Source organism: Ixodes scapularis, unplaced genomic scaffold (assembly GCF_016920785.2).
Source record: "Ixodes scapularis isolate PalLabHiFi unplaced genomic scaffold, ASM1692078v2 PGA_scaffold10__122_contigs__length_95168666, whole genome shotgun sequence".
Taxonomy (NCBI): domain Eukaryota; kingdom Metazoa; phylum Arthropoda; class Arachnida; order Ixodida; family Ixodidae; genus Ixodes; species Ixodes scapularis.
Genome location: NW_024609836.1, coordinates 50175796 through 50198993, shown reverse-complemented (window position 1 = coordinate 50198993; position 23198 = coordinate 50175796). Strand labels below are relative to the sequence as shown.

At 44.5% G+C, this 23198-nt stretch overlaps 1 protein-coding gene across 1 annotated transcript; it reads right to left on the bottom strand.

The window, feature by feature from the left end:
- Nucleotides 1-39: 39 nt before the first annotated feature.
- Nucleotides 40-18715, bottom strand: LOC8023286 (microtubule-associated proteins 1A/1B light chain 3C). The gene is made up of 4 exons (XM_029991141.4): nt 18162-18715; nt 9682-9737; nt 9502-9608; nt 40-1861 (listed from the first exon to the last, which is right to left on the bottom strand). The coding sequence occupies exons 1-4, from the start codon at nt 18301-18303 to the stop codon at nt 1699-1701; spliced, it is 468 nt and encodes a 155-aa protein (XP_029847001.1). The 5' UTR covers nt 18304-18715; the 3' UTR covers nt 40-1698.
- Between the last annotated feature and the right edge of the window lie 4483 nt (nt 18716-23198).

The following is a 23198-nucleotide window of genomic DNA, read 5'->3' as shown; positions in this document are numbered from 1 at the left end:
GAGTTGCTGCAAAGTCACCACAAACGAAGGTTGCAAATATTGCTTTTTCAAATTTATTCCTACACAAGGCATGGACAGGCAATCCATCATTTTACAAACTAATGTAACATCGAGAGATGGCCCAACTAAAATCGAGAGCAAATTGGATGAAAATAAGGGGTGGGCAAACTTTTGGCATACAATCGAGAAAAGATGAAAAAAAACACTATTTTTAGATAATGTTTTCTTGTCGGGCTTGTTATTGCGGCGAGGGTCAGTAAAGCAAGGATGACTACTTCCCACCCGTACGAAAGTGTCCGATACAGGCCGCAATGGAAAATGCTGGTTCTGCCTGGATCTAAAATTGGGGCACCAGTTTGTATCCCGCCTGGAACCGCGCAGTTCCAGTTGGGATACAAAGTAATGCCCCGATTTCAGACCCAGGCGGAACTGCCTGGTTCCAGTAGGTTCCAGTGGCTTCGTCGCGCTACACTCTACTAGAACCCCTCGGCTCCGGCATGCCGGTAGGGTGTAACCCCCGGCCCCCAACGCCGCGGGAGAGTATCACGTGATCTCCCCATTTGGGGGGGGGGGGGGGAAGGGAAAGGGAAAGCATCTCATCGCGGTGGCAGCCACTGATATCAATGACAATTGCAAGATGGCAAATCTTGCATGGTAAATGTTTTCGTTTTGTTAGCGTTTTGCTGCGGTTTTCCAGCGTTTTCGACTAGTTCGTCGTCATTCGCCAAAGACGTTCTGTAAGATCCTGGGCGAGGCGTGATACTTGCCGTTGAGAACAGGGAAATTTTTTTGTAAGCGCAGTGCCGCAGGAAAAAGGCGCAACTCGTCGAAAGCAAGTTTCGTCAGTCTAGCGGCGTGTTCAAAGCTTCCTTGGCACACCGAAGTGCCGTGTCTCTGCCTTGGCACGCTTGGATACCGACCAAGAATCGACACCGTGTGGATGTGTTTTGCAAGGGTAATGTGTGTGAAGCCGTATCTAAAGGTACAACTCGTTGAAAGCAAGTGTCGCGCTGCCGCGCGGCGGTTTCCATAGCGACAGCCCAGGACGCTGTGACGTGAACTTATGCCAAGCTGCCACGTACGCCACAGTGTCCGCGCAAATTGCCATAGAAACTGCCGCGCGGCACCCGTTTCTGTCGTTCCCCTCCCCACGTGTCCCTTGCTTTAATCACACTCCATCAAGCAGGCGCAGGGCCGGTGGCGTTCGCTAGGGCCACTGTGGTTTGTTTGTAAACATCAGTCTGTCTATATAATCACTCACTAGGAGTACAGCAGTGCAGGCACGGCAGGCTACTTGCATGCCGCATTATAGGCAAAAGACTGACAAATTTACGCGGGTTTATTCAAGGACAACATCGAGTACGGTTAACACTGCAGATATAAAAGCTGGGGAGAAACAATGAGACATATACATATAGTACATAAAAAAAAGATGCCAATGCAATGATTTAAAGTCAAAGACATGAGATTCTGCGAAAATGTCAGGAAAGAAAAAATGAAGAGGGCAAAGAAATTATGAGTAAAACAAAAGGCAGCCGTTCAGCAGTCATGCTAAGGCTTGCAACCGTGGCAAGAAGAAAAAAAAAAATGCTGACCCTCGTAAGGCGGGGCGAACAAACGACATGCACTGCGCTAGTGACCGCACCTCCAGTATAGTTAAGGTAAAACCGAAATGCAGGTTCTTTTTAGGCAGGTAGCCTAAAAACCAAACATTTCTTGTGACGCGTAGGTGACGTAAAGGAATCCGTCTTCGTCGTGGCACTCGGCGTAGACCTCGGACAAAGTCTTTGAGAGGTTGGCCATGCTGCGGTTGTTGACCAGAAGGTAGAATGAGTGGCAGGCACTGATTTGCAGGCGGTTCCTGAAGGAAAGAGGTGTGTTGGTATTGGTGACTTATAGCCGTAGAAGGAGCTGTACCAGAAACGTCGTTTTACTGCTCGATGCCCATCTAATATGGCACAACAAGCTTATAGTTGGCGACAGGTTAAGAATGCAGTACAAGGTCTGCCTCCACCATGTGCTTGTTGCCTTCTATCAGGCTTCGGCTCTCATTATTGTTTTCAAAAGCAGGAAGTCTTCGAAAACAGCTTGTACTGGAAAGAGAGCATACTTCATTCTCATCCAGTCACCGCAGAGAGGGTAAAAGAGAAAAAAAATGCACTCCCCCTCTCACCCCGCATGCCGTCCGCTCCGCCGAGTGAGCTGTAGTTAGCGTCCGGCCGGCGTGCAAACTCTGTTTAAAATCGCGTCATTTTGGAACTTTCAAGCGCAGATGCGCAGATTTTGGTATGCCAGTTGTCGTGTAATATTATGATAGATAAAAAGACTCACAGGGTCCAATTGCGCTGTTATCTGCATGCAAATAAAAAAAAAAGAATAGGGAAAACTGTGTCAGATTGGCCGGTCTCTTTGGCGAAAAGTAAATCCGGTTGCTGTACCTTTTTTTACTATACAAAGTTCGTACTGGTGTAGGCCTTTAGCGACCATGAGTGGAAGCCTGAAATAATAAATAAAACGTGCTCTCCTGCCGCAATACACGCAGTAGTTGAGGGTAGTACTGCCGGATGACTCAACTGCTATTTAAGGAACGGAAAAAACGATATGCTAGCTGATCATTTAGCGAAATAGAACAACAGAGAGCTATAGGCTGATTTTGGAGTAGCCACAACTATTCTAAGAACGCGAACCACTTCACAACGGCAGTCACGAGCGAGAGTTCGATGTTCGGTAGAGCCCGCCGATACAGCCCAAAGATGGAGAACGGCAACCTCCCGGTTTGTCGTCTGCTAGCGGAGTCTGGCGCGTGCCCTCTCTCTCGTTTTACCCCGCCGAACCCGCTGAACTTCCCGGATGTGTGGAGAGGGCGCTGCGTCGGACAAAATGGTGCCGCCCAGAGAGCGCTAAATGTTGTGTCGGGCAAATTGAGGTTCGGCACGAGAACAAATTTCCCATTGCAGCTGAGGGAGAGGAGGAGAGAGGAGAGGAGAGAATAGAGGAGTCGTTGCGTATTAAGAAAAAAACAAGAGAGGGTAGACCCCCCCCCTTTAGGGGTTGTGTAGGGAAATCACTGCTCACATCGAATCTGACCTAAAATAGTGCATACCCATGTAAACATTTTCATATACAGGATAAACTGGCATAGCCTGGCTATTGAGGCATGTTCTTGACAAGATGTCGGTCAATTCAATATTATCACCCATGTTAATTAATGTTTTTTTTAATGAAATTAAGGAAAGTAGTATTTCATGCTCCGCTCGAGGTGGCAGCTACTTGGTCACTTTCTGACGGTAGTCATTAGTTCCGCCACGCGCCCCTGTGTACTTTGTATTTGTCCAGCATAAAGACACAAAATTGCTGGTCATCACATATGACACAATAACAGACTTCTATATGTTTGAAATTTTATTTATGTGTCAGGAACACATTAAATCAGCCTCAAGATCAAAACTATGATTACGGCTCCCTTATATCACTGATACAGTTGCCTATCGAGATAACAACGCCGACTGGAAAAGCTCTGCACACCATCTTTCAGATAATTTGGGGGTGCATTTACCTACTTAATAGGGAGTTTTAGGAGATCGCTTTCAAAGGCCCGCTACCGCTGCGAGCGCGCGCTTCAGAGCATGCATCGAAGTGGCGGCGTGAGCTCCCGCTACGATTAACGTGGCCTGAAAACACGATCTACTAAAACTCTCTAATGATGGATATCGCTTAGGTGATCGGCCCTTTATTGTTGTTGTCAAATATTCAGTGAGTAGTTATTCGCACCAATCAATTTGACTGTATGACGTTCACATAACCGCTTGACACAGGAGGACGATACTCGAAAATACGCCAGCCGTTGAGCCGATCTGCGGAAACGTAATTTTTTGTTCTCTGTTTGGCAGTGTGAAACACAGGGCCGCGGGGTATGCCAAGAAGGACATTGTGCTCACATGATAGATTTGAAGGCACACACACGAGATGTTTAAAAGGGGAGAGATAATGAATGGTGGTCTTCAAAGGAATCCTATACACGAAGCAAAAACAAATACATAGAGATGTAATCATATTCTTAATTTCCCATAAATAGCGCGAAGGACAGACGAAGATTTTTAAGATCCTAAAATAAATCACATTTGGGCATCAACTTTCATTTAACTCGAATCTTCAGGAAATAATGCCTCGGCACCCTAATGTTATATTCAGTTCTGCGTGCACTTCCTTTGAACTCTCACTTTACAACTCTGTGCTATATGAGTCACGCGCTCCAACATTTTATTCGACTGCCATATATCCTCGGGAGCTATATAGTCTGCACAACTTTACAATTTTAACGTATATGCTTTTTCTAGTGTTGCGAACATCGAATTTCATCCGAAAACTTGACTGTTTAAAGGACACATGCAAAGGAAAAAAACATTTTTTTTTGAGACAGCTTAGATGGAAAAATGATGTCATAAAACGATTTTACAACAAAGAAACGGCTTTTTCAGGAGTTTCCTTCGGGCTCTAAAAGTTACATATTCGTCTTGGTTTTTTGTTATACTTCAAACAAAGATGAATAAGTTACTTTTAGAGGCCATAGGAAGCTTCCGAAAGAGCGCAAGCACCACGTGATAAACAAGGACCAGTCACGTGATAAATAAGGACCAGTCACGTGATAAATACGGACCACTTTTCCGCGGTGCCCGCGGGCGCCAACTACAAATTCGTTTTGCGCCGTAAATATAGCTCTAAAAAAATTTTTTCTTCGTTGTAAAACCGTTTTATGGCGTCCTTTTTCCATCTAAGCCGTTTAAAAAAAACGTTTTTTTCCTTTGCATGTGTCCTTTAGGATGGTTTGCACGTGACGTCACCACACTATATGCTGGTGGTCATTGCGATTTGTTCTCGCTAAGAAAATCAAATCCGGTGGTGAAAACTGCACGCTGCAGAAGGTTCACGCTCAGTGCAAGTCCCGTATTCCAGATACACAAATTATTTTTGCTTGGTGCAGCGTTGTGAGCAACGGCGCTATCGTATGGCACCACGAAACGCTCTTTCTGACAATATTATTTTTTTGCAAACAAAGTAGCTTTTGGAGCCACGCTTGTGCCACAGATGCGGGGCAGAGGAACTTTTTCAGTATACATTAACCATCCCCCCTCCCTCCCTCCCTCCTCTTTCTTTTTTTTTCGTTGCTTATTTATAGAAATTTTTTTCCCTTAGGAACTCCGTTATTTGTTTAGGGTGTTAATTCGACAATTATATTGGTCACTTGCTAACAGTAATTCTCATTCAGATGAAAGCACCTCAGAAAAAATGGTGATAATGAAGACAAGACAGCGCAGAGTCGCTGTCATCTGAAGCAACACGAACCAACTAGCCCAATTAGCCATTTTGTTGCAGTAATACTACATTGCTTTGCACCCAAAAAATGAACAAAATACGGAGGTAGTCGAAGCTTGGGGGAGAACTTGAGAGCGACATTCTTGTCAGACTTAGAGTGGCTGGCAATGGCTCTGTTGTCCGTCTGAGGCCACTGGGATCTTTCTTTTCTTTTATCCCTCCCGTACACAGTTATGTAGCGTCGGATTTATAAGACACGTTTTGTCCTTTCGATGTTTCTATTCTCGGGGACAATTTTCTAAAGCAGTTCAGCAACAACAAAAACCTCAATGATACGTGTAAAATGGGGCGTGCAACAGTTTGTGTACTTTCAGTAAATACCGCTAAGAACTAATCCCTGATGTTAATAGCTCGCAAAAACACCCGCTAGTTTTCCTCTCCGCGCAATGGCAGACGCAGAAAAAATAATGGAAAGAAACAGCTTTCCGCTCCTCGATTCGCAATTAGAAAAAGCGGCAACGTGATCTGACTCTAATTATATACCGTCAGTGTTCACCATAGTCATGCGCTGGGTTTGGCAAAGCATAGATGATGGACTGGGGGTCAGGTATTGTTAGAGTTCGGCTATTGCTATCTTTGAACACGAGCCATGACCCGAGTGCTTTTTAATGCTGATTGTCGTGAACCCGTGCACTCGACCCGGACTCATGACAATCGAGTACGTCACGGAGTCACGTGACTCGCGGTGCGAAGTCGTGACGTCATGTGACGTCACGGTGTCAACGATAATCTACTGGCGCCCTTAATTTAAATTAACTTGACGCAGTGAGTCCCGTGATGTCACTTCTTGATAGCATGACCTGACACCATGACGTCACGTGATCATGTGATTAATTATAGCGCCAATACAAAAGCGCCACGAAAACCCACGATTTCTCATACTGCAATATGGTGCATGGTACGATTTGATCAGTACATGGAAATACAGCTGCTAATTTTTATTCTTGAATATTCATTTTGTGGTATTAACAACAACAAAAACTACCGTGAGGTGTTTTGAACCGGTTACCGTTATATTTTTTCCGGCTCAGTTCAGGTTCAGTTACAAGTTGGTGGCGAAGATTTCGGTTCGGTTCAGTTGTTCGGCTAAAAATAAGGGTTCGGTTCAACACTATTGCATATTATCAGCATCATTTCTATCATTCTCATTAGCCAAAGTTCCAAATATGCCGAAGTTCCTATGCGCTTTGATTTATGCCTTGTGAGTTTTCTCTGTTCCAATTATTGTGTAATTTAATATTTAGATATTAAATTTAAAAATTAGTATATTTTCATCCACCTTAGATTATTCTTTTTACTGACTTTCAATTTGATATTTAAAAGTTGATCTAAAGTTTATTTCTGATTTATATTTACCTATGTATTTTCCGACCCCCGAGACAGCGACCAATCCTCGATCCGGCCCCTCAGCAAAATGTTTGGAGACCCCTGCACTAGAGCAATGCTGGGGTAACCTTAAAGTGCTGGTAGTGAGATGAAGTACTGATTTGTTTTCGTACATGAACTTCGCAAATAAATGTTTCGATGTATTTTAATTTTATAAACTTGTAGTTATGCATGTTCATTATACACCTTTTCCCCTTAATCTGCAACGGATTAAAAAGATTTTTTTTTTTTTTTAACGAGATATCGGTTCAAGATGTTAAGAGCAGACATAATGGCTTCCCGAAGGGGAGCTCCCGAATGCCGCGGCATGTCTACGACTGAATGTCATCTCTAGATATTGTTGTGGCGTACGCCAGTCGTTTGCTATCCAAAGCTGAGAGAGAAACTACACCATAACTGAGAAGGAGTGTCTAGCTGTAGTTTGAACCATCAAAAAATTTCGGGCATAGTTATACGGACAACGATGACGTTTGTGTGTGTGTGTGTGCGTGTGTGCGTGTGTGTGTGTGTTTTTACCGTTTATGGGATTTTGATATTGATGGTGGAATGATCATCAGGCTTCAGAAACGGCACCCTGCCACATGGACGCACCTTAGCGTCTTAAATCGAATTCTCACAAACAATTTCCGTGATCAAAAAAGCTTCCATGATCAAAAAAAACTTCCCGTGTTCGAAATATTTTCTCGTGATCAAAACGTCTTCCCGTGATCAAAACGTCTTCCCGTGATCAAAATCTCTTCCCGTGATCAATTATGCGGTGACGGTGTGTTGCATAAAACATCATTTGACCAAGAATTTGAAAGCTTTCAGGTTGCTCAATGAAAGTGCAAGTCTGAATGAGTGGCACTCCAAGGTTGCAGAGCTTCAATGGCAAGCTTATCAGCAAGATAAAAGATAAACACCCAAGTGGCTCCGACGTTCGGGAACTGGTTGGCGTGGTCGGTAACTGGTTGTTCGTTACGAAGCGTACAGGGTCCAAGGAGACTTATCAGCTTCCTAAGTGCTGGCCACGTTTAGAACACAGCCAGCACTTAACCATCCATTGACTATGTCAAACTGGCGTTTAACGCCTAATCTACGTCCTGTGTAAAGCTGTCTGCAGAGCTATGAACTGTCCCTGTATGTGATAACTTATCACATACAGGGACAGTTCATAGCTCTGCAGACAGCTTTACATAGGACGTTGCATACAATGCAGCATGCACGTGCTGCATTTCGTTGAATGCAGCACGTGCATTCAACGAAATCTGAAGTACCATGCATGCCTGGTACTTCAGATTAAATTAAATTAAAAAAAAATCAATTCAATCTGGCATTTTATTAAAATTTATGGACTGTGCAGAGAAATTTTTTTAGTTAAATTTTCGATTGACCGGCAAAGTTTTTCGAGCATACCCAGCGAGTTTCGAATTTGAACTATGTTTATTTGTAGAAGCCCAATTATTAAACGCTATGTACCTCAATAAATAGACCCATTGACAGTGACTAATACTGTACCTTCATGCGATGCGTAGTTTTTATTCGAAAAGTTTTGCCGATGTTTAGTCACTCAATCTCGGTGTTTATTTTCATGTTGGCCGTGTAAGCAGGTGGTATACTTTTCGACTTTACATATTTGTTAAAAATATCTCGTGACAGCTACACTAACGCAGTCTGTGCAGTTGAGTTCTACGGCCAAGAGGAACATAACGTAGGGAGCGAATCGCCACAATAAGTCGGCTAATAAACGAAAAATCGTTACGTTACTTTTTTTTATTTAGAAAACAAACATATGGTTCTAATTATAAACTTGCTGGACGTGATCGAAAACTACTAAATCAGTAAATTTGAGAACGATTTGGACCGCTTGAGAAGTACGATATAGTGCGCTGAAGTTGCCGCTCGTGTGACAGGCGCAAAGCTGGCGGCGCGAAAATGGGAATGACAAGATACGGAGAAAAAAAAAACACGCCGATGACACTTCAGACTGCTGAGGTGTAGGAATGCGAAAGCACTCCTACAAGCAGCGCGTCACGTCTTCCTTTTGCACACGGCGCTCCGGCGGTGACATCACGCTCCCCCCATTGTGCAGGCGCGGCGCCCCCTCCAGCTTCCGTGACGAAGCATCTGCGTTGCTGTGCTTTCCTTTGCCTTTTATTTCCGAGGCGCGTCCGCTTTGACCTTGAGCGGCGCGTGTTTGATGACGTGTTTTTATGACCATCTTTCGGGCACAACGCCGACGCCGCCTTTTCGCGTAATGGGACATATAGGGCTTTCGCCTTAAAAACCCTCGGACGCGTCTTCGTACACACATCCTTGCGCCTATTTTACGTGGTAACGTTTGCACACTAACGCTCTTTCGATACGCTCCGAGCCTTCCTAAATCGACCGATTTAGTCATTTTCAGTGGCGCTCGGCAAGTTTGTAAGTGCAACCGTATGTGTACATCTTAACTAATAAAAAAAATAATGAACAAATTTTAGTATATTAACCGATTTATCGTGACAGCTTCTTACGTTATGTCCTCGTGGTCGTATAACTCAAACGCACAAACCGGATTTTGTGTAGTTTTTACGGCTCTTCTTAGAAACAGTTAAGTTAAAAACAAAAGATAAAACTCGCATAAATACATTATGGAACGATGGAGGTTGCTATTTTAAGGTAATCATTCGAGGGGTAAGCTTGTTCCGTCTGCAACAACAAAGGTATGAACTAACCCGCTGCGGCGTGACGTCGAAGTTGAGCCTGTGAAGTCCAACATACCTGACAATGGACACAAACTGCGACATGGTGAGCTCCTGTGGCACCAGGAATTTGGTCTTGTCTAAAAGTGGCAGACTTTTTTCCCTGTTATACCTTTCCACGATCACCTGCGAAGGGCGCGCCAACTTAGAGAACCGATCGTTGTAAATGTTACGGAACGGAACGAATCTCCACGCTTACCGGTATCTTCGAAGGAAACCGTTGACGGATGCCAGCTACTTCCTCCTTCCGTACGGCTGAAAGTTAATGAAGAAAGATTTTGATTTGAGTCTTCGGAACAGGTTCAAATAGTATATGGCCTTGACCAACACATTGTAACCAAGGCCATGGTACTGGACTTATTACGTCATCGAGCGGAGGCCAGCACTAGCCACAGGTTGGACACGAGTACTTCGACAGCGTTCGCCCGTGGGACTTGTGTTCTGCAGGTTGAACGTGACTCACAACCGAGCTCCGTCGCAGCGCACTGTCCAATCTGTGCCTCGAGCTGGCCTCCGGTAGCTGACGTAAAAAAACTCAACACCGTAGAAGGAAGAAACACGCCTCAGGCAAGACGCGCAGCCATAACGCAACGGGATGAACCGCGAACGTGTGCCCTGCAAGAACGCGCCCTGTCAGAACCGTCGTCGAGTCTTCGTTCCGGCGTGGAGTCTTGCTCAACCAAATCGCGCACAACGCGTCGAAGTCAATGAAGGCCGTGTGCTGTTACTGTTAGGATGAAAGCCACGTCGCTTTTGGGTGCCTCCAGAACGCACTCGTTGCCTTCAGTGGACTTTGGCTGCGCGTGCGTGCAGGCTGCTCACGATACCCCTAAGTGTTACCGAAGCAAATCCAAGAGGAAGCTGGGGACGAGACAACCGGAAGACCTACAGACCTTTCAATTTCCAGAGGAGCGCTCTACAAACTGAGCTGGCCAGGAGTTAGACGTCTGCAGAGAGGAAGGGTTTTAACAGCTGCCACCAGTTTAACACAAACAGGGGTGAACGGCTTGATTTTAAGTTATGAAATACCGACGTCCAACTCCTGGTTACCTTAGTAGGTAGAGCGGTCCACTGGAAATGGAGAGGGTCCTTGGTTCGATACCAGGACCAGGCGGATTTTTTCGGTCGCTCACCGGTCACCTAACTATTTGGAGATTTGTGTTTTCCTTTGTTTCTTAGTCCCCCTTGTTCACTTTCTTGTTATTGTTATCCTTGTCCAGCTCGCGGGATTTTTGCATTGATTGCATTACCTTAATGACTGTACTGTTGATATGTTTTTGTATTGCTGTTTTGATTACTCTCTTCATCGAAGCAACAAACACGGATTTCAACACTATTCTGACATGAATCACATTGCACAAGTCTTTTTCGCGTAATAGCTTCTGGTTCCTTTTTTGGCACTCTTTCCAAAACACGGGGTCGGTAAACACTTGATTTCATATGCGTAACAAACTTGTGTCATCAGCCTGAGACTCACGAAATCGTCACAAGTTACAGAAGCTCAAATTCATGGTTATTCCTGTGTCCTGTCATCGCAGCAACATGGGCGGTCAAAGAGGTGGTAACCGATAAGATCACTTAATATGGCCACAAAGTCAACCGTTCTTATCGCAGACGACGCGATAGACCACGGGGGCCGGCGCGCACACTGCACGACGCTCTTAGCGCGAACACGACTACGAAGTTTTTTCGCCTTTTACTTCGAATGGGTAGTACTGGCGGGTATCAACACTTGCCACTTAGGTTAGTACCCGAAATTATCACTCTCCACAACTATAAAGTGAAAATTGCCCCCCCCCCCCCCCCCCCAAGTTGGTTCATAGTTAAATATATATAAAAAAAAGCGCCAAAATCGACTGGGACAAAGAGCGGAAACATTGTGTTTTTCTTCAATAAACTTCAGTTGCGAGTGCGCGTTCCCGCTCTTTGTCCCTGTCGTTTTTGAAACTTTTATATCTTTAAGTATAGTAGTTCTGTTTACAGTACTTCGGTACTGAGAGAAAGACAGTAAACCGGTGATCGGATTGCCGCTGGTAGGTGTAGATTGTTCCGCTGAGTCCGATAACGATACCCTCTTTGCCCAGCTTTCACAGCACGAGGTCTTCGCATGGCAGTGCAAGTTTATAACGCCGCTGTACAAGCTCATATTTCTACACCCTGTACCACAGATGGATGCAACGTATACAGCGAATGCAAGGTGAACTGCCTTTGGCACTTTGATCCTAGGTCGACGTAGAGCCAAACTTTATCGTTCAAACATTTGGCGCAAATATATAATACGCCTTCATTATATGAGCTAATCCTTTCTATGGAAGCTGAACATGCAGACGAACTTTAGCGCGTGCTATATTACGCATATTGAGCTTGTTCATGCAATATCGTTCTGATGCCTGAACTGTCCGTGCTTCAGCGAAATCTGCGCTATTTTGAAAATGAGGGGTATATTTTTTTGTACAAAACTGAAACGAAAGCCGAATGAAAATATTTCGAAAAACTAGCAGCTGTAGATAAGGAATTTAACGAAAGCAGGGCGGCTTGCTGACTTTGGGTATCTCACTAAGTTGTGCAAGAAGTCAATTAAACTTTTCGTAGATCGTACGCTGTAGCTTCGCGTTGCTAGTGGGGGAGTGCGTCGCTTTGAGCGTGGATCCAGATAACGCCAGTAGGGCCCTTCAATCCGCAGTGTACTTTTTTTTTTTTTTTTTACAACAAAACTAGAAGATTTTTTTTTTTTCTTTCTGAGGGGGGCCTGTTTTTCAGAAGTCTTTTGAATTATTCGTAGGTTACACAGATTGAACCATTCGAAGACGACGGGTCGAGTGCCATCAGAACAACCCAATGGCTGTGATCGCGAGTGTAAAGAAACGCGAAAGGCGATAACGGGATCGATAAGCCCATCGATCACGCGAAAGATCGATCGTAATAGTAAAAACAAAAACGTAACAGTTTTTTTTTTCTTGGCACTGGGAAGTTTTGATTAACCTTGTTTATATATTCTTCATTTATAGCACGCACAATTACAACTCGGAAATGCACTAACGCTCGAAAATTTATTGCTTTTACATGAACGCAATTGTGGAATTCTTATCTTGGCAGAGGGGCTAGCTGTGCCATTTGCTCTGCTTAACAAGTTTGATTATGGTATAGTTTTTTAATCGAATAGCGCAATGTCATCACTAGCTTCACCAATGCTAAGAGAACCTGTCGCTTTTCTTGGTAAGTCTACGAATGGTAGCTCGCGCTGCAGAACCCAGGATCCTGGGTTCAATCCGAACCCCTGCCCGTTTCGATCTGGATGAGCATCGTGCCGGCGTGCGGTCGTGTGTCACTACTGCGTGGTGCTCGTTAAAGACCCCAGGCTAGCGGTTGTACTGCACTGGCTAAATTGCTCATCAACAGCTGGGAGACTCGTCGCCCGTTGAGGCAGACCAAGTTCTAGGCTGTATAAACATACACACAACCCAATTTGTTTTTCTACGAACGGTACGCAAGGCCATTCGAATGGAAGTCTGGAACTACTCTTCGCACGCTCCTTGCGGACACCGATAATTGTTCGCGTTTTTTAAGGCTACCCAAGGTGGGAAATAATAATCATGATTTAAATCGTCATTTAAATCTCACCGATTTTGCTATAATGATTTAGATCCAAACCTTTCCCACAAAAATAATCCCAGAAATACTTTCTATTGACTTTTTGTCTATCACTTGGTACTTTCTACGCGCGCATGTTCTGTATTTAAATCAAAGCTTGATCCTCAAGCAAAAAAGATTTAAAGCAGGTTAACTGGTTGAACACAAACGACTCTTCTGTGCAAATCGGAGATTTTGGTGTTTCTTTCTTCTTTCGCGTCCCACTTTTTTGGGTAGTTACGCATGCAAATGAAAACGCGAAAGAAGCCAAAACACGAAAAGTAATATCTTATTGAAATAAATCGGAAAGCAAAAGAAAAATAAATAGCTTTTTGACTAACAAAAAAAAAAAAAAAAAGATATACGCCTCTTTTGTTCTACCGCGTGTCACCCAACGCTTTTTGATCTCACTTTGGAGGAGTCCGCCAAAATCGGTTTCTCAACGTATCGCGCTAAAATTTACTACAGAGGTGCAGAAAGTTTGTGCATTCATTAATTGAGAGTATCGATATACAAAACCTCTGGAGTCAAAAGAAAGAATATAAAAACTGGTTTTGTCTATGGAAACATTACCGCTAGCGCTTTTTTCTTTTTTCAAAATGATAAAAAAATTGATGCGAAATTAAAAAAAAATGGCTGACCTATTTTTCACTTTATTTGGCTCAAATAAGCGCCACAGTGACATTAAATATGATTTAAGTGTACATGCAAAGTATAGAGAAAAGATACTTTTTGATTTTTTCGTGATTTACTCGGGTGAGCCAATCCTTCCACAATTTTAGGGAAAACCTCCACCACCTTTGGGCATCTTTTGAGTAAATCCTAGCGCGATACGTTTAGAACCCGATTGGTTCGGATCGTCCAAAATGGGATAGAGGTGAGTAAGCTGGTGTATGGCGGGTTTACACAAGTAAACAGTTGTTCATTAAGCTGTACATAAAAAAGTTTAAATGTAGAGTAATCCTTTCTTCGGTATTGATCGATTAATCAATCAATTTGTAATGGTTAAAATACGCAAGAATCACTTTTTAGCTACGGTGATTTAAATCAAACTGACATGAATGAAATCAAACACATCTTTATTCAACTTTTTCGGAAACTTTTTTTCGTTTGTTGCTATTCTTTACTTTATCGTTCACTTAGCTTTGATGAGTACAGTGGCCCAATATTTTAATAATATGAAGCGAGCGTCCACGCCGGGACGGCCAGAGCCGTGCCGCGGAGGCGTGCGGCGACACGGGAGAGATTAGGGAGTTTTAGAATAGCGCACGCTAAAGCTTTGCGTACGCAAAGAATAGCGTCGTCGCCACTGCGCATGCTCCGAACGCAAGCCAGGCTTTGCGCTTTGCGTGCGCAATTTTAGCGTGCGCTATTTCTCGGAAATAGCGTGCGTACGCAAAGAGCCTTTGCGCTTCTCCAAGGAGGATTCGTGATGAGGAGTTGGCTAAAGCCAAGACGAGGAGAGTTAAAAAATGGCGGCTTCCAGGATTATGTCAGCGGCTGCTTTGGCGGCGTCGTGAGTACGACGTCGGCGGCATATTCGCGACTGCGATTTTCAATACGGGACGATATTGTACTCGGTTTGGCAACGATCTCCGGCAACTTGATGCTTGCGACGCGCGAACATTGCTCGGCGAAGGTACGATGTGCGAAGGTCAGTACACGAGACCTCTCTTGCCGAGGCGACGCAAGCGGACACGACCGGCCAACCGCTCGCGTCGCATTATCATGTTTAAACAAACCTAAAACAGTACTGTGAACAAAAAAACTTGTTTGTTTTTAAAGTTACAGCATTTCGTGTGTGAAATAAAAATTGTGACTATCTTGGTGGCGTCGCAAGCGCGAGCCGCTTGGGCTTTTGCGTCGCGACGGAGGAACGCTATTCTAAAACTGTCTTGCGTCGCCTGCGCTAATACAAGCGCTAAATTTAGCGCTAGCGTGTGCTAAAATTTCGTACGTTATTCTAAAACTTCCTAATAAGCGCGTACGCACAAAGCTTTTTCTGGTGGGAGCGTCGTCTGCTAGGCTATTCCATTGATCGCACACAGCCCCTGCTCCCTAGCGAAGGAGGGCAGGGCGCTTGCAACGTCGAACTGCATCGCCGATTAGCCCCTCCTCTTGGAATGCGATCACAATCCTATTGGCGTTAGCCTGTGTAAATCCGACTGTTGTTGCTATACCCCTTTGCGTCATGCCGCCCATCGACATTCTCACAACACGTCTCCGTGTTTTTATGGGCACTCAAGGAGGCAGAAAATTGTGCGCGCGCCCGCTGGTCAAAGAAAAGTGTGACCACCCGGCTACATAGGCTAGGTGACAATAGTAACAACGCAGTTGATAATACAAAGGAGAAAGTGAAAACCCTGATAGTCTGTTTCACTTTGTGTTGTACCGTAGCCGACGCTACGAACCATCTTGGCCAGTCCGTCGCTAAAAATGTGTCACGTGGCCTTCCCGTTGGGTACAACTGCACGGGGAAGCACGATGTCACGTGGCAGGGCGAAAGCACTAGATTCGTTTCGATGGCTGGCAGCATCTACGGTATATAGTTGATTGGAATGCATCGTTGCATTCAGTTTGTCGCGTCACCGTATTTTTCATTTTTGTTTGTTGTGACTGTACACAAAAGTAAACGCAACCATGAAATGAAAAAAAAAAAGTAATTTAAACTCGAGATGACCTGCAGTTTATGCCACGCTTGAGCAGTATCACACAAGCAATTAAGCGATGTTCAGATAATGAACAGGGGCTGTGTGCGGTCAACGGAATAGCCTAGCAGACGACGCTGGCACCAGAAAGAGCGTTGTACACACGCGCCTAATCTCTCCCGTGACGCCGCATTTCTCCGCGACACAGCGCTGGCCGTCCCGGCGGTCGACGCTCGCGTGATATTATTAAAAAATTGGGCCACTGTACATGCCATATCAGCAGGGATTGCGCTAGCTTGCATTAATAGCCGTGTTAACAATGAGCCTCACCTCATCGGCTGCGAATAGACCAATTTGTGACGTAAAAATAAATAATAATAATAAAGACAGCCTTAACAAAAACATGGTCGTGTAGAGCTATTTATTTCTTGCACGACTGTACATCATGGACTGGCGATTGCACTAATGCTCGTACAGCAAATCTGCCCTTTTTATTGTTCTCTTTTGAGGTGAAGAGACTCAGGGTAATCGTATACTTGTTTTTGATTCTCTGAACCTTCAGATTATACAGAAGCGCTCCAGTAGTTTTGCAAGTGGCTTCGAACTCGAGCCACTCTGAATAGCAAAGAAACGCGATAACGAAGGGGACAAAAAGCATTCGCTTACGTTAAAGCCCGCAAGGGTGGCAGTCGAGCCAAAAATAGCGAGCGAAAACAGAGACAACTAGAATGAACATGCTCTGGTTATCTAAAGACGTCGCAGACGCTTCGGAAGACTCCCGAGTTTCACCCCTAGATACAAGACACGCTCTTGTACGTGCTACAGCACGCGTCGAAGCTATCGCTAATCTGAAGACGGCGTCGCTAATCAATAGCGCACGTCAACAGGGTGATGAAACGCGAGTTTCATCAGCCTGCCTTGCGGATGGAATTTGCAACTGTCACGAGTTAATACTGTAACATTTCTATGAAACTGGATACGTATATAAGTAACTGAATGCGCGCATGGGGCTCCTGTCTCGACGCTTTCTGCCCAATAGGTTTTCCAGGGAAGACCTCCTGATCGTGGATTGAAAAAGTCCAATGTTGCGGATACACTTGCGGATTTGGGTAACCGTGAGGTGCGCTTATGCCGATTCTTATAAATTTTCAAGGCCATTGGTGTGCAGTTTTCAGGTGTATTCGGGACCTGGTTTCGGGCTATGGCAACAGTGTCTCTCGACTGCAGCACCTTAGGCTAGGTGTCGCAAGCTACCACCCGTTACAAAGGGTACAGCCAATAACATCCATCCATCCAGCCCCACCAGAATCCTCAAGCCGCTGTCACACCGCTAAAACATTACACAAAAGGCAGTCCGCAGACACTGTCTGTGGCCTGTTTCTTCCTTGCACATTGGTCTGTCACATTGGTCATACAAAAAAAATGTTCGCAAACTATGTTCGGAGCATACATGTATATGACGCAAGCATGCTTCGAACGATTTTAAATGTGTCCGCAGATAAATCTGTTGTCACGTCTCCACCAAACACTGTCTTGTATGATGTACGAGCAGTGCGAGTACGATTTAACACTTGTCAAAAGGTCAGGTCCGAGTTTCGCAGTCCGGTCGTGGTTTGCTCGAGGGCTGCCGTAGTCAAGAGCGTGCCAACGACGTGTCCCTGAATCCTCGGTGATCCACAGGTGCAACAGTTGTGCTCGAGTCTGCACCAATGTTCCGCGTTGATATGCACGCAGCCTTTGATATCCCAAACACCCAAAGAACAAAGAACCGTGGGCGGCGCAACACTAGAGTCGTATGGGAAGGCCCCCTGGAGCTTGCGTTTCGCGCCGGACGACGAAACGGTTGGAGGACGTCTGTATAGAACCATATGTATGCTGCCAGGGCTGCTGTAACGCTCATCGCTTTTGAAATGAGTGCCAGTTAACATTACTGGCATCCAGACGTCTATAAAACACGGAACGGTTTTAAGGGAAGCAGCAATCATGTCATAGAGAGACTGCCTGGAGCTTGCAATTTTTGTTGGAGCGTCCAGATGACATCCTGATGACATCCTCGACACCATGTGTGCTGCCACAGCTACTGTAACGTGCATCGCTTTTGAAACGGTGAACTAAAGAACATTCCTGACATCCAGACATCCACAAAACACAGACGGATTTGACAGCAACAATCAGGTAGAGGCGCGGCCTGGGAGCTTCGATATCGTCGGGCGACGATTAAAGCCGCAGCCAGCATCTCTGAAATTTGGAGTTCGAAAGCAAACGAAGGTGTCTAAAAATAGTTAGAGTGCAGGCGAGCTGGTGTAAGTTTAACATGATTGTGAACCTGAGACTGGGGCAGAAAAGAGAACATAACAGAAGGTAGAAAAAGAGGAGGCAACGTCTCAAGGTGTCTAGTTACCCAGACTCTTGCGTTCCTTGAAGCTCCTGCCCACGTCGTTGGGGTACATGATGGGACGATTCCTGGTGAGCCGGTCGCACTCGCAGAGGCAGGGCGTCGGAGGTGCTTCTTCCAGACCCCGGTACCAGGCCCAGATAGACATAGAAGCGCGGCCAGTCGCCTTTTCACGGCGGGGAACAATGGGCTGCACTGGGGTAGAAAGCGTCCCTTGCACCTTTCCAATTGACCGAGGCGAGACGACGTGGTTTCCGTGCCGGCGCGCTTGCTATCTAATCGCGGCGCGCTCGGGCAGATATGGTTCGCCTGTTTTTCGACGGGATTTTCGTCTCTTGTCTTTTCTTGTCTCCCTTGTCATCGTGCCACACCTCACGATGTTGTTTCCCGTTTGCTGACTGGACACATTTCCTGTTGTTGGGATTGGTCTGGGAGCCTGAGAAGCACGGTCGCTTCCGCGAGTTCCCATATGAGAACGCACCTTTAAAAACTGGTTCAGGAATTTGTGCTTTGTGTGCGACAGAATGACCCCCGCTTACGATGCTACTACGGGTTGTTATGGTAACCGACTGCCGCACAAAGCGTCGTACTGGGATGTAACTCAACGCAACGCTGTCAACGCGAATGTCTGATATAACTGGACGGCAGTCCATCGGAATTCTAAGCGCATAAAGTGACAAGCGTCTTTTCCTTTTTAAATTGAGCGCCGACGTCAAGAAAACAATTGGTCACGTCGCGTAGCAACATCATCACAGTGGCCTGGGACCAACGACGGCGACGAAGAAACATGCGCGATTGGAGGGCCACCGTGATCATCCAGAAATCTACAAAAAGGAGGAGCAGACAACAACCGCGGCTGCAGTCCAGCGGAATGCTAAGCGCACAAAGTGACAAACGTCTCTGCCTTTTTAGGTAAGAGTGAAGAAGCTTTATTTCTTCTAATTATTGGAGCTAGTATTTCGCTATACTGCACAATGCATTGAATATAAGATGCAAACCGAGAAAGAATATCCATCCTGCCTGAAGGAAATAACACGAAAGTGTATTTCGCTTGAATGCAGTGAGTGTATAGACGCCGGTATCACGTTAAAAATGCTCTGGTGTTGCGAAAAAAGGAAAAAGTATGACGCAGATGCAGACTATAGAGAAATCGAGGCATGGGAGTGTGCTATCTGCACAATTCACAAAAGGAGACCATCGGTTGATTTGAGTCCGAACACTGGTGATTCAGGAAAGGGATATTCTTTGGCAGCCCAAGTGACTGAAATGAACATAAAGCTCACCAGTCACCTGAACAGGATCAATCAACGGAAAAAAGCAATGAGCGTGTAAGGAGAAAAGTACGACAGCATATATAATGCTCAAATTGGAAGGGAGTGGGGGAAAAAAAGTCGATGTGATTGAGACGGCTCTCGACGTTGAGTAAGCCGAATCGTTGGGCGAGTTGGTACTGAAACTTGGAGAACATAATAGCGCTTCACGACAGGGACGAAGAGTAGGAACGAGACAACACAATGCGCTAACTTCAACTGGTTTAATCGTCAGAAAATCAAGGGTATAAATACTCTTCATCATCGCGCCATTCAGCCAATCCCATGCCACGCCACTGATCGTAAGAACTCTGTTTCTTTGTCGCTCAAATCGATCGACGCCACGCTGACACATCGATCCCCGTAGCTTTTTATCAGGTCTGCCTCTATAATTTCCCTTACCGTCTTATCTCTATGTTTTCTAATATCAGTGCACAAATTAAATTCAGGTTTGCACCCACAGTCATGGCAGTGCGTCGACAAATGACCGTCACGCTGTCCGCTCACTTTTTGGTTGTGTTCGCGCAATCTGTCATTTAGACATCTTCCCGTTCTTTCGTAAAAAGTATGACGAGCGCTTCAAAAGAACAGAAAACCAGAACAAAGCATTTGATGTCAACTTAACGAGACAGCCAATCAATTAGAGGCTCTTATTCTCGAAAGGGACCCAGAAATCTAAAGTCTCAAAATGGCAGTAGGTAATGCCGAACAATACTTTAGACCAGGGATTTCGAAACCCCGGTCCGCGAAGGGCTTCCGACCAGCCCGTGGCTGCCCGCGGTCCTTCCAATGAAGCCGGCCGACGCCGCAACGCGCAGGGTAAACGAAAACAGGCGGTAAAAACGGGAGAAGACTTGTCTATCGTAAAGCGTGTCTCTCGTCATGTTATTCAATAAACATGGCATCACCAGTAGTACCCTTCTTAGCCCCCTGTTTTACAACTGCGGAACTACGTACGTTAAAATTCCTTCGAGTTTCCATGTGTATTGTGCTTAGTGTCCTGTGCTGCATCAATTGCATATTGTCAGATCAGTTCTAACATTCTTATTAGTGTTTTGCCTTGCGTGAAGATATCAAAAGTTTTTATGCACTGATTTCTGCCCGGTGAGTTTTCTGGGTCCCAATTATAGCGTAATATCATAATGAGCTAAATATTTTAGAAAGAAAGCACACGTATTCATTTGCTTTAGATTCTTTTTTCTACTAACTTTTACATTTTTATTTATATGCTTTTCTATAGGAATATTTATTTACTTCCCGGCCCTCGAGACCGCGACATGTTCTCGGTCCGGCCCCTTTGCCAAGAAGTTTGGAGACCCTCGCTCTAGACAAAACAACGTCGAGATTCAGGACGTAAAACAAATGAAGAAAAAAAAATGAAGAAAAAAAAAAAACGTGAACGATAAAAAAAAAGTAAAAAATATAGTAGCCAAACTTGACCTTCTGTCTCGACTGATCAGAGCATAGATGCAGCACACAGATTGACCTCTAAAGAAGGAAAAGCGGCTCCGATTCTTGTTAGGTTCCCGGACAGAAACGCTAGAGACATGTGAATATAATGACACTAAGAAGTGAAAAGACGGTGAGTGTGCAGGCGAGCTGGTGGTAGCTAATCATGTCGTATTACACCTGAGACTGCGGTGGAAGAAATCGGAAGAACTTTCAGTAGAAGGAAATGACACAGAGAACGTCTCTGTGTCTGTTCCTTCTACTGAAAGTTCTTCCGATTTCTTCCACCGCAGTCTCAGGTGTAATACGACATGATTAACTAAGAAGTGAGGGCATATGCATTAATGAAAAGTTGACGAGGTTACCGAGAACATTGTTCTGGATGGAGCACGAAAAACCGAGCAAAGGATAAACAATACAAGTTCGTCTGGGTGCCAAACGGAACAGTTTTCGCTATACAGAATATAAAAAACAGCTGCGATAAGGGTTGACTACGAAAGGCAATTAAACAAGATAACTTAAATGAATAGCAGATATTAAACTTTTCAGGGATGTCTGGGGACGTAGGTGCAGCGTCGGTACTTTTAGAATGCAACGGAAAACAAATATTAAATCTGCTACACGTCAACATTCGAAGTTTGAAGAAAAACGGCACGAGCTCAAAATCTATGTCTGGTAGGTTATCTAAACTGGACGTGATATTGCTTACTGTAGTAAACGTAGACGATGAGACTTTTAGAACGTAGTACCTTCAACCTGAACAGACCCCACTCTTATCATATATGCAGGGAAGGAAGGAAGGAAGAGGGGGGAGCTATTTTTGCACTGATTAATGATAACTGTCTGTCTGGCAGGTTGGAAATATCGTTTGATTAGGCCGAGATGATGTTAATAGAAGGGAACAAAATTGAAATATGTTTACTGTTTGCGCAGTCTAGAGCGCGAACTTATTTTGTGACAAGTTTTCTTAGCGATTAAACGAGCTATATACGAGTAAATGTTTAGGGTTTGCTGGAGATATCAATATAGACGTTCTGAATATTTCAAAACATGGAGTAAACGACTATCTTACTTATTAACTATAGTTACGGGCTTGATAATCTGGTCGTCAACGTTACTGGGGAAGATTACTTGGAAAACAGAACAACTAAATCCTGTATTCACCATACATCGGTTAGGATGAACGGTTTATCCACGTTTGCTGGAGTAGATAGGAAAACACTGACTGATCTTTTTTTTTTTTTCACAGCTCTAATGATATTTGAAGTAAATATGGAAGTTGAAGAACAAAGTCAAAACGAAGAAAGTATATTAATAGATTCAAAAAACGTCAGTAAACTAATTGTACAATATTACTGGAATTCTTCATTAAGTCTAGACCACATACAAGCATACGAGATTCTAGTCTATGTGTTCAGGAACATATACAAGGAATAAAAAATAACCATAAAACTAAAGCAAAGGCGACCTGAGATTCTGTCGATTAGTAAAAAGGTAATCGAATTATGCTACGTTAAAGAAAGGTTGTAGACCAGATGTGAGAAAAATCCTAGCAATACTTTTCTGAGAGATGAATTTCGCTTAATAAGGAACGAAGTCAATGCAAAGATCAGTCTAGCAAAGCGAACATACCACGCTAAAATATTTATGAAAATACTACAAATTCAAAGCAAACCCGGGACTTGGTAAATCAGCTAACAGGTAAAGTAAATTAAAAAAAAAAAAACGAACAATGATGATACAATTAAAAAAACAAAAACTTCGGAGAAGCAGCAGATGTCGCCTCACTTTGCGAAACGTTTAATATAGGTTTTGTAAAGGTAGTTGAAGGCCTTAGAAAACAAAATGACGTCCCAAGATCCAAAACAACCGTGAAAAATGTTGCAAAATAGAAGCTGGGCTTATCTTCTAATCACGACAGAATTAAATCTGCAAGAAATAATGGGCTTAATGTCAGTAAAAAAGAAAAACGGTTGGTACGGATGAAATCAAAGAAACCTTACCATAAAGTTTCCAAGAATAAAATATGTTCTTCTTGCTTGTTATCCTAAATGGGATATTTGACAGGAAACATTTCATTAAGGCTGCGGTCCCACGGTAGCCATCTTGAACAAGGCGTTAGTTCAACCAATAGATGGCGACACGCACCCGTGGGGTGTAAAGCCCCTTGATAAAAGCGTTTTTTACAAGTATCGCCAACTATTGTTGTGAAAGCGCTCGAGACACGTGCCACGAGCAGGTGCTCCGCCGCCATTCGCTTCCAAGGCCCGCTCATTTCAGTGCT

What these genes read in the sequence shown, in the direction of transcription:
- LOC8023286 (XM_029991141.4), bottom strand. Translation starts at nt 18,303, where the DNA reads ATGTCTATCTGGGCCTGGTACCGGGGTCTGGAAGAAGCACCTCCGACG. An exon ending in GGTTTCCTTCGAAGATACCG is followed by an intron (nt 9,609 to 9,681) that starts GTAAGCGTGGAG and finishes CGCCCTTCGCAG; the next exon opens with GTGATCGTGGAAAGGTATAA. An exon ending in CAGTTTGTGTCCATTGTCAG is followed by an intron (nt 1,862 to 9,501) that starts GTATGTTGGACT and finishes TCTTTCCTTCAG; the next exon opens with GAACCGCCTGCAAATCAGTG.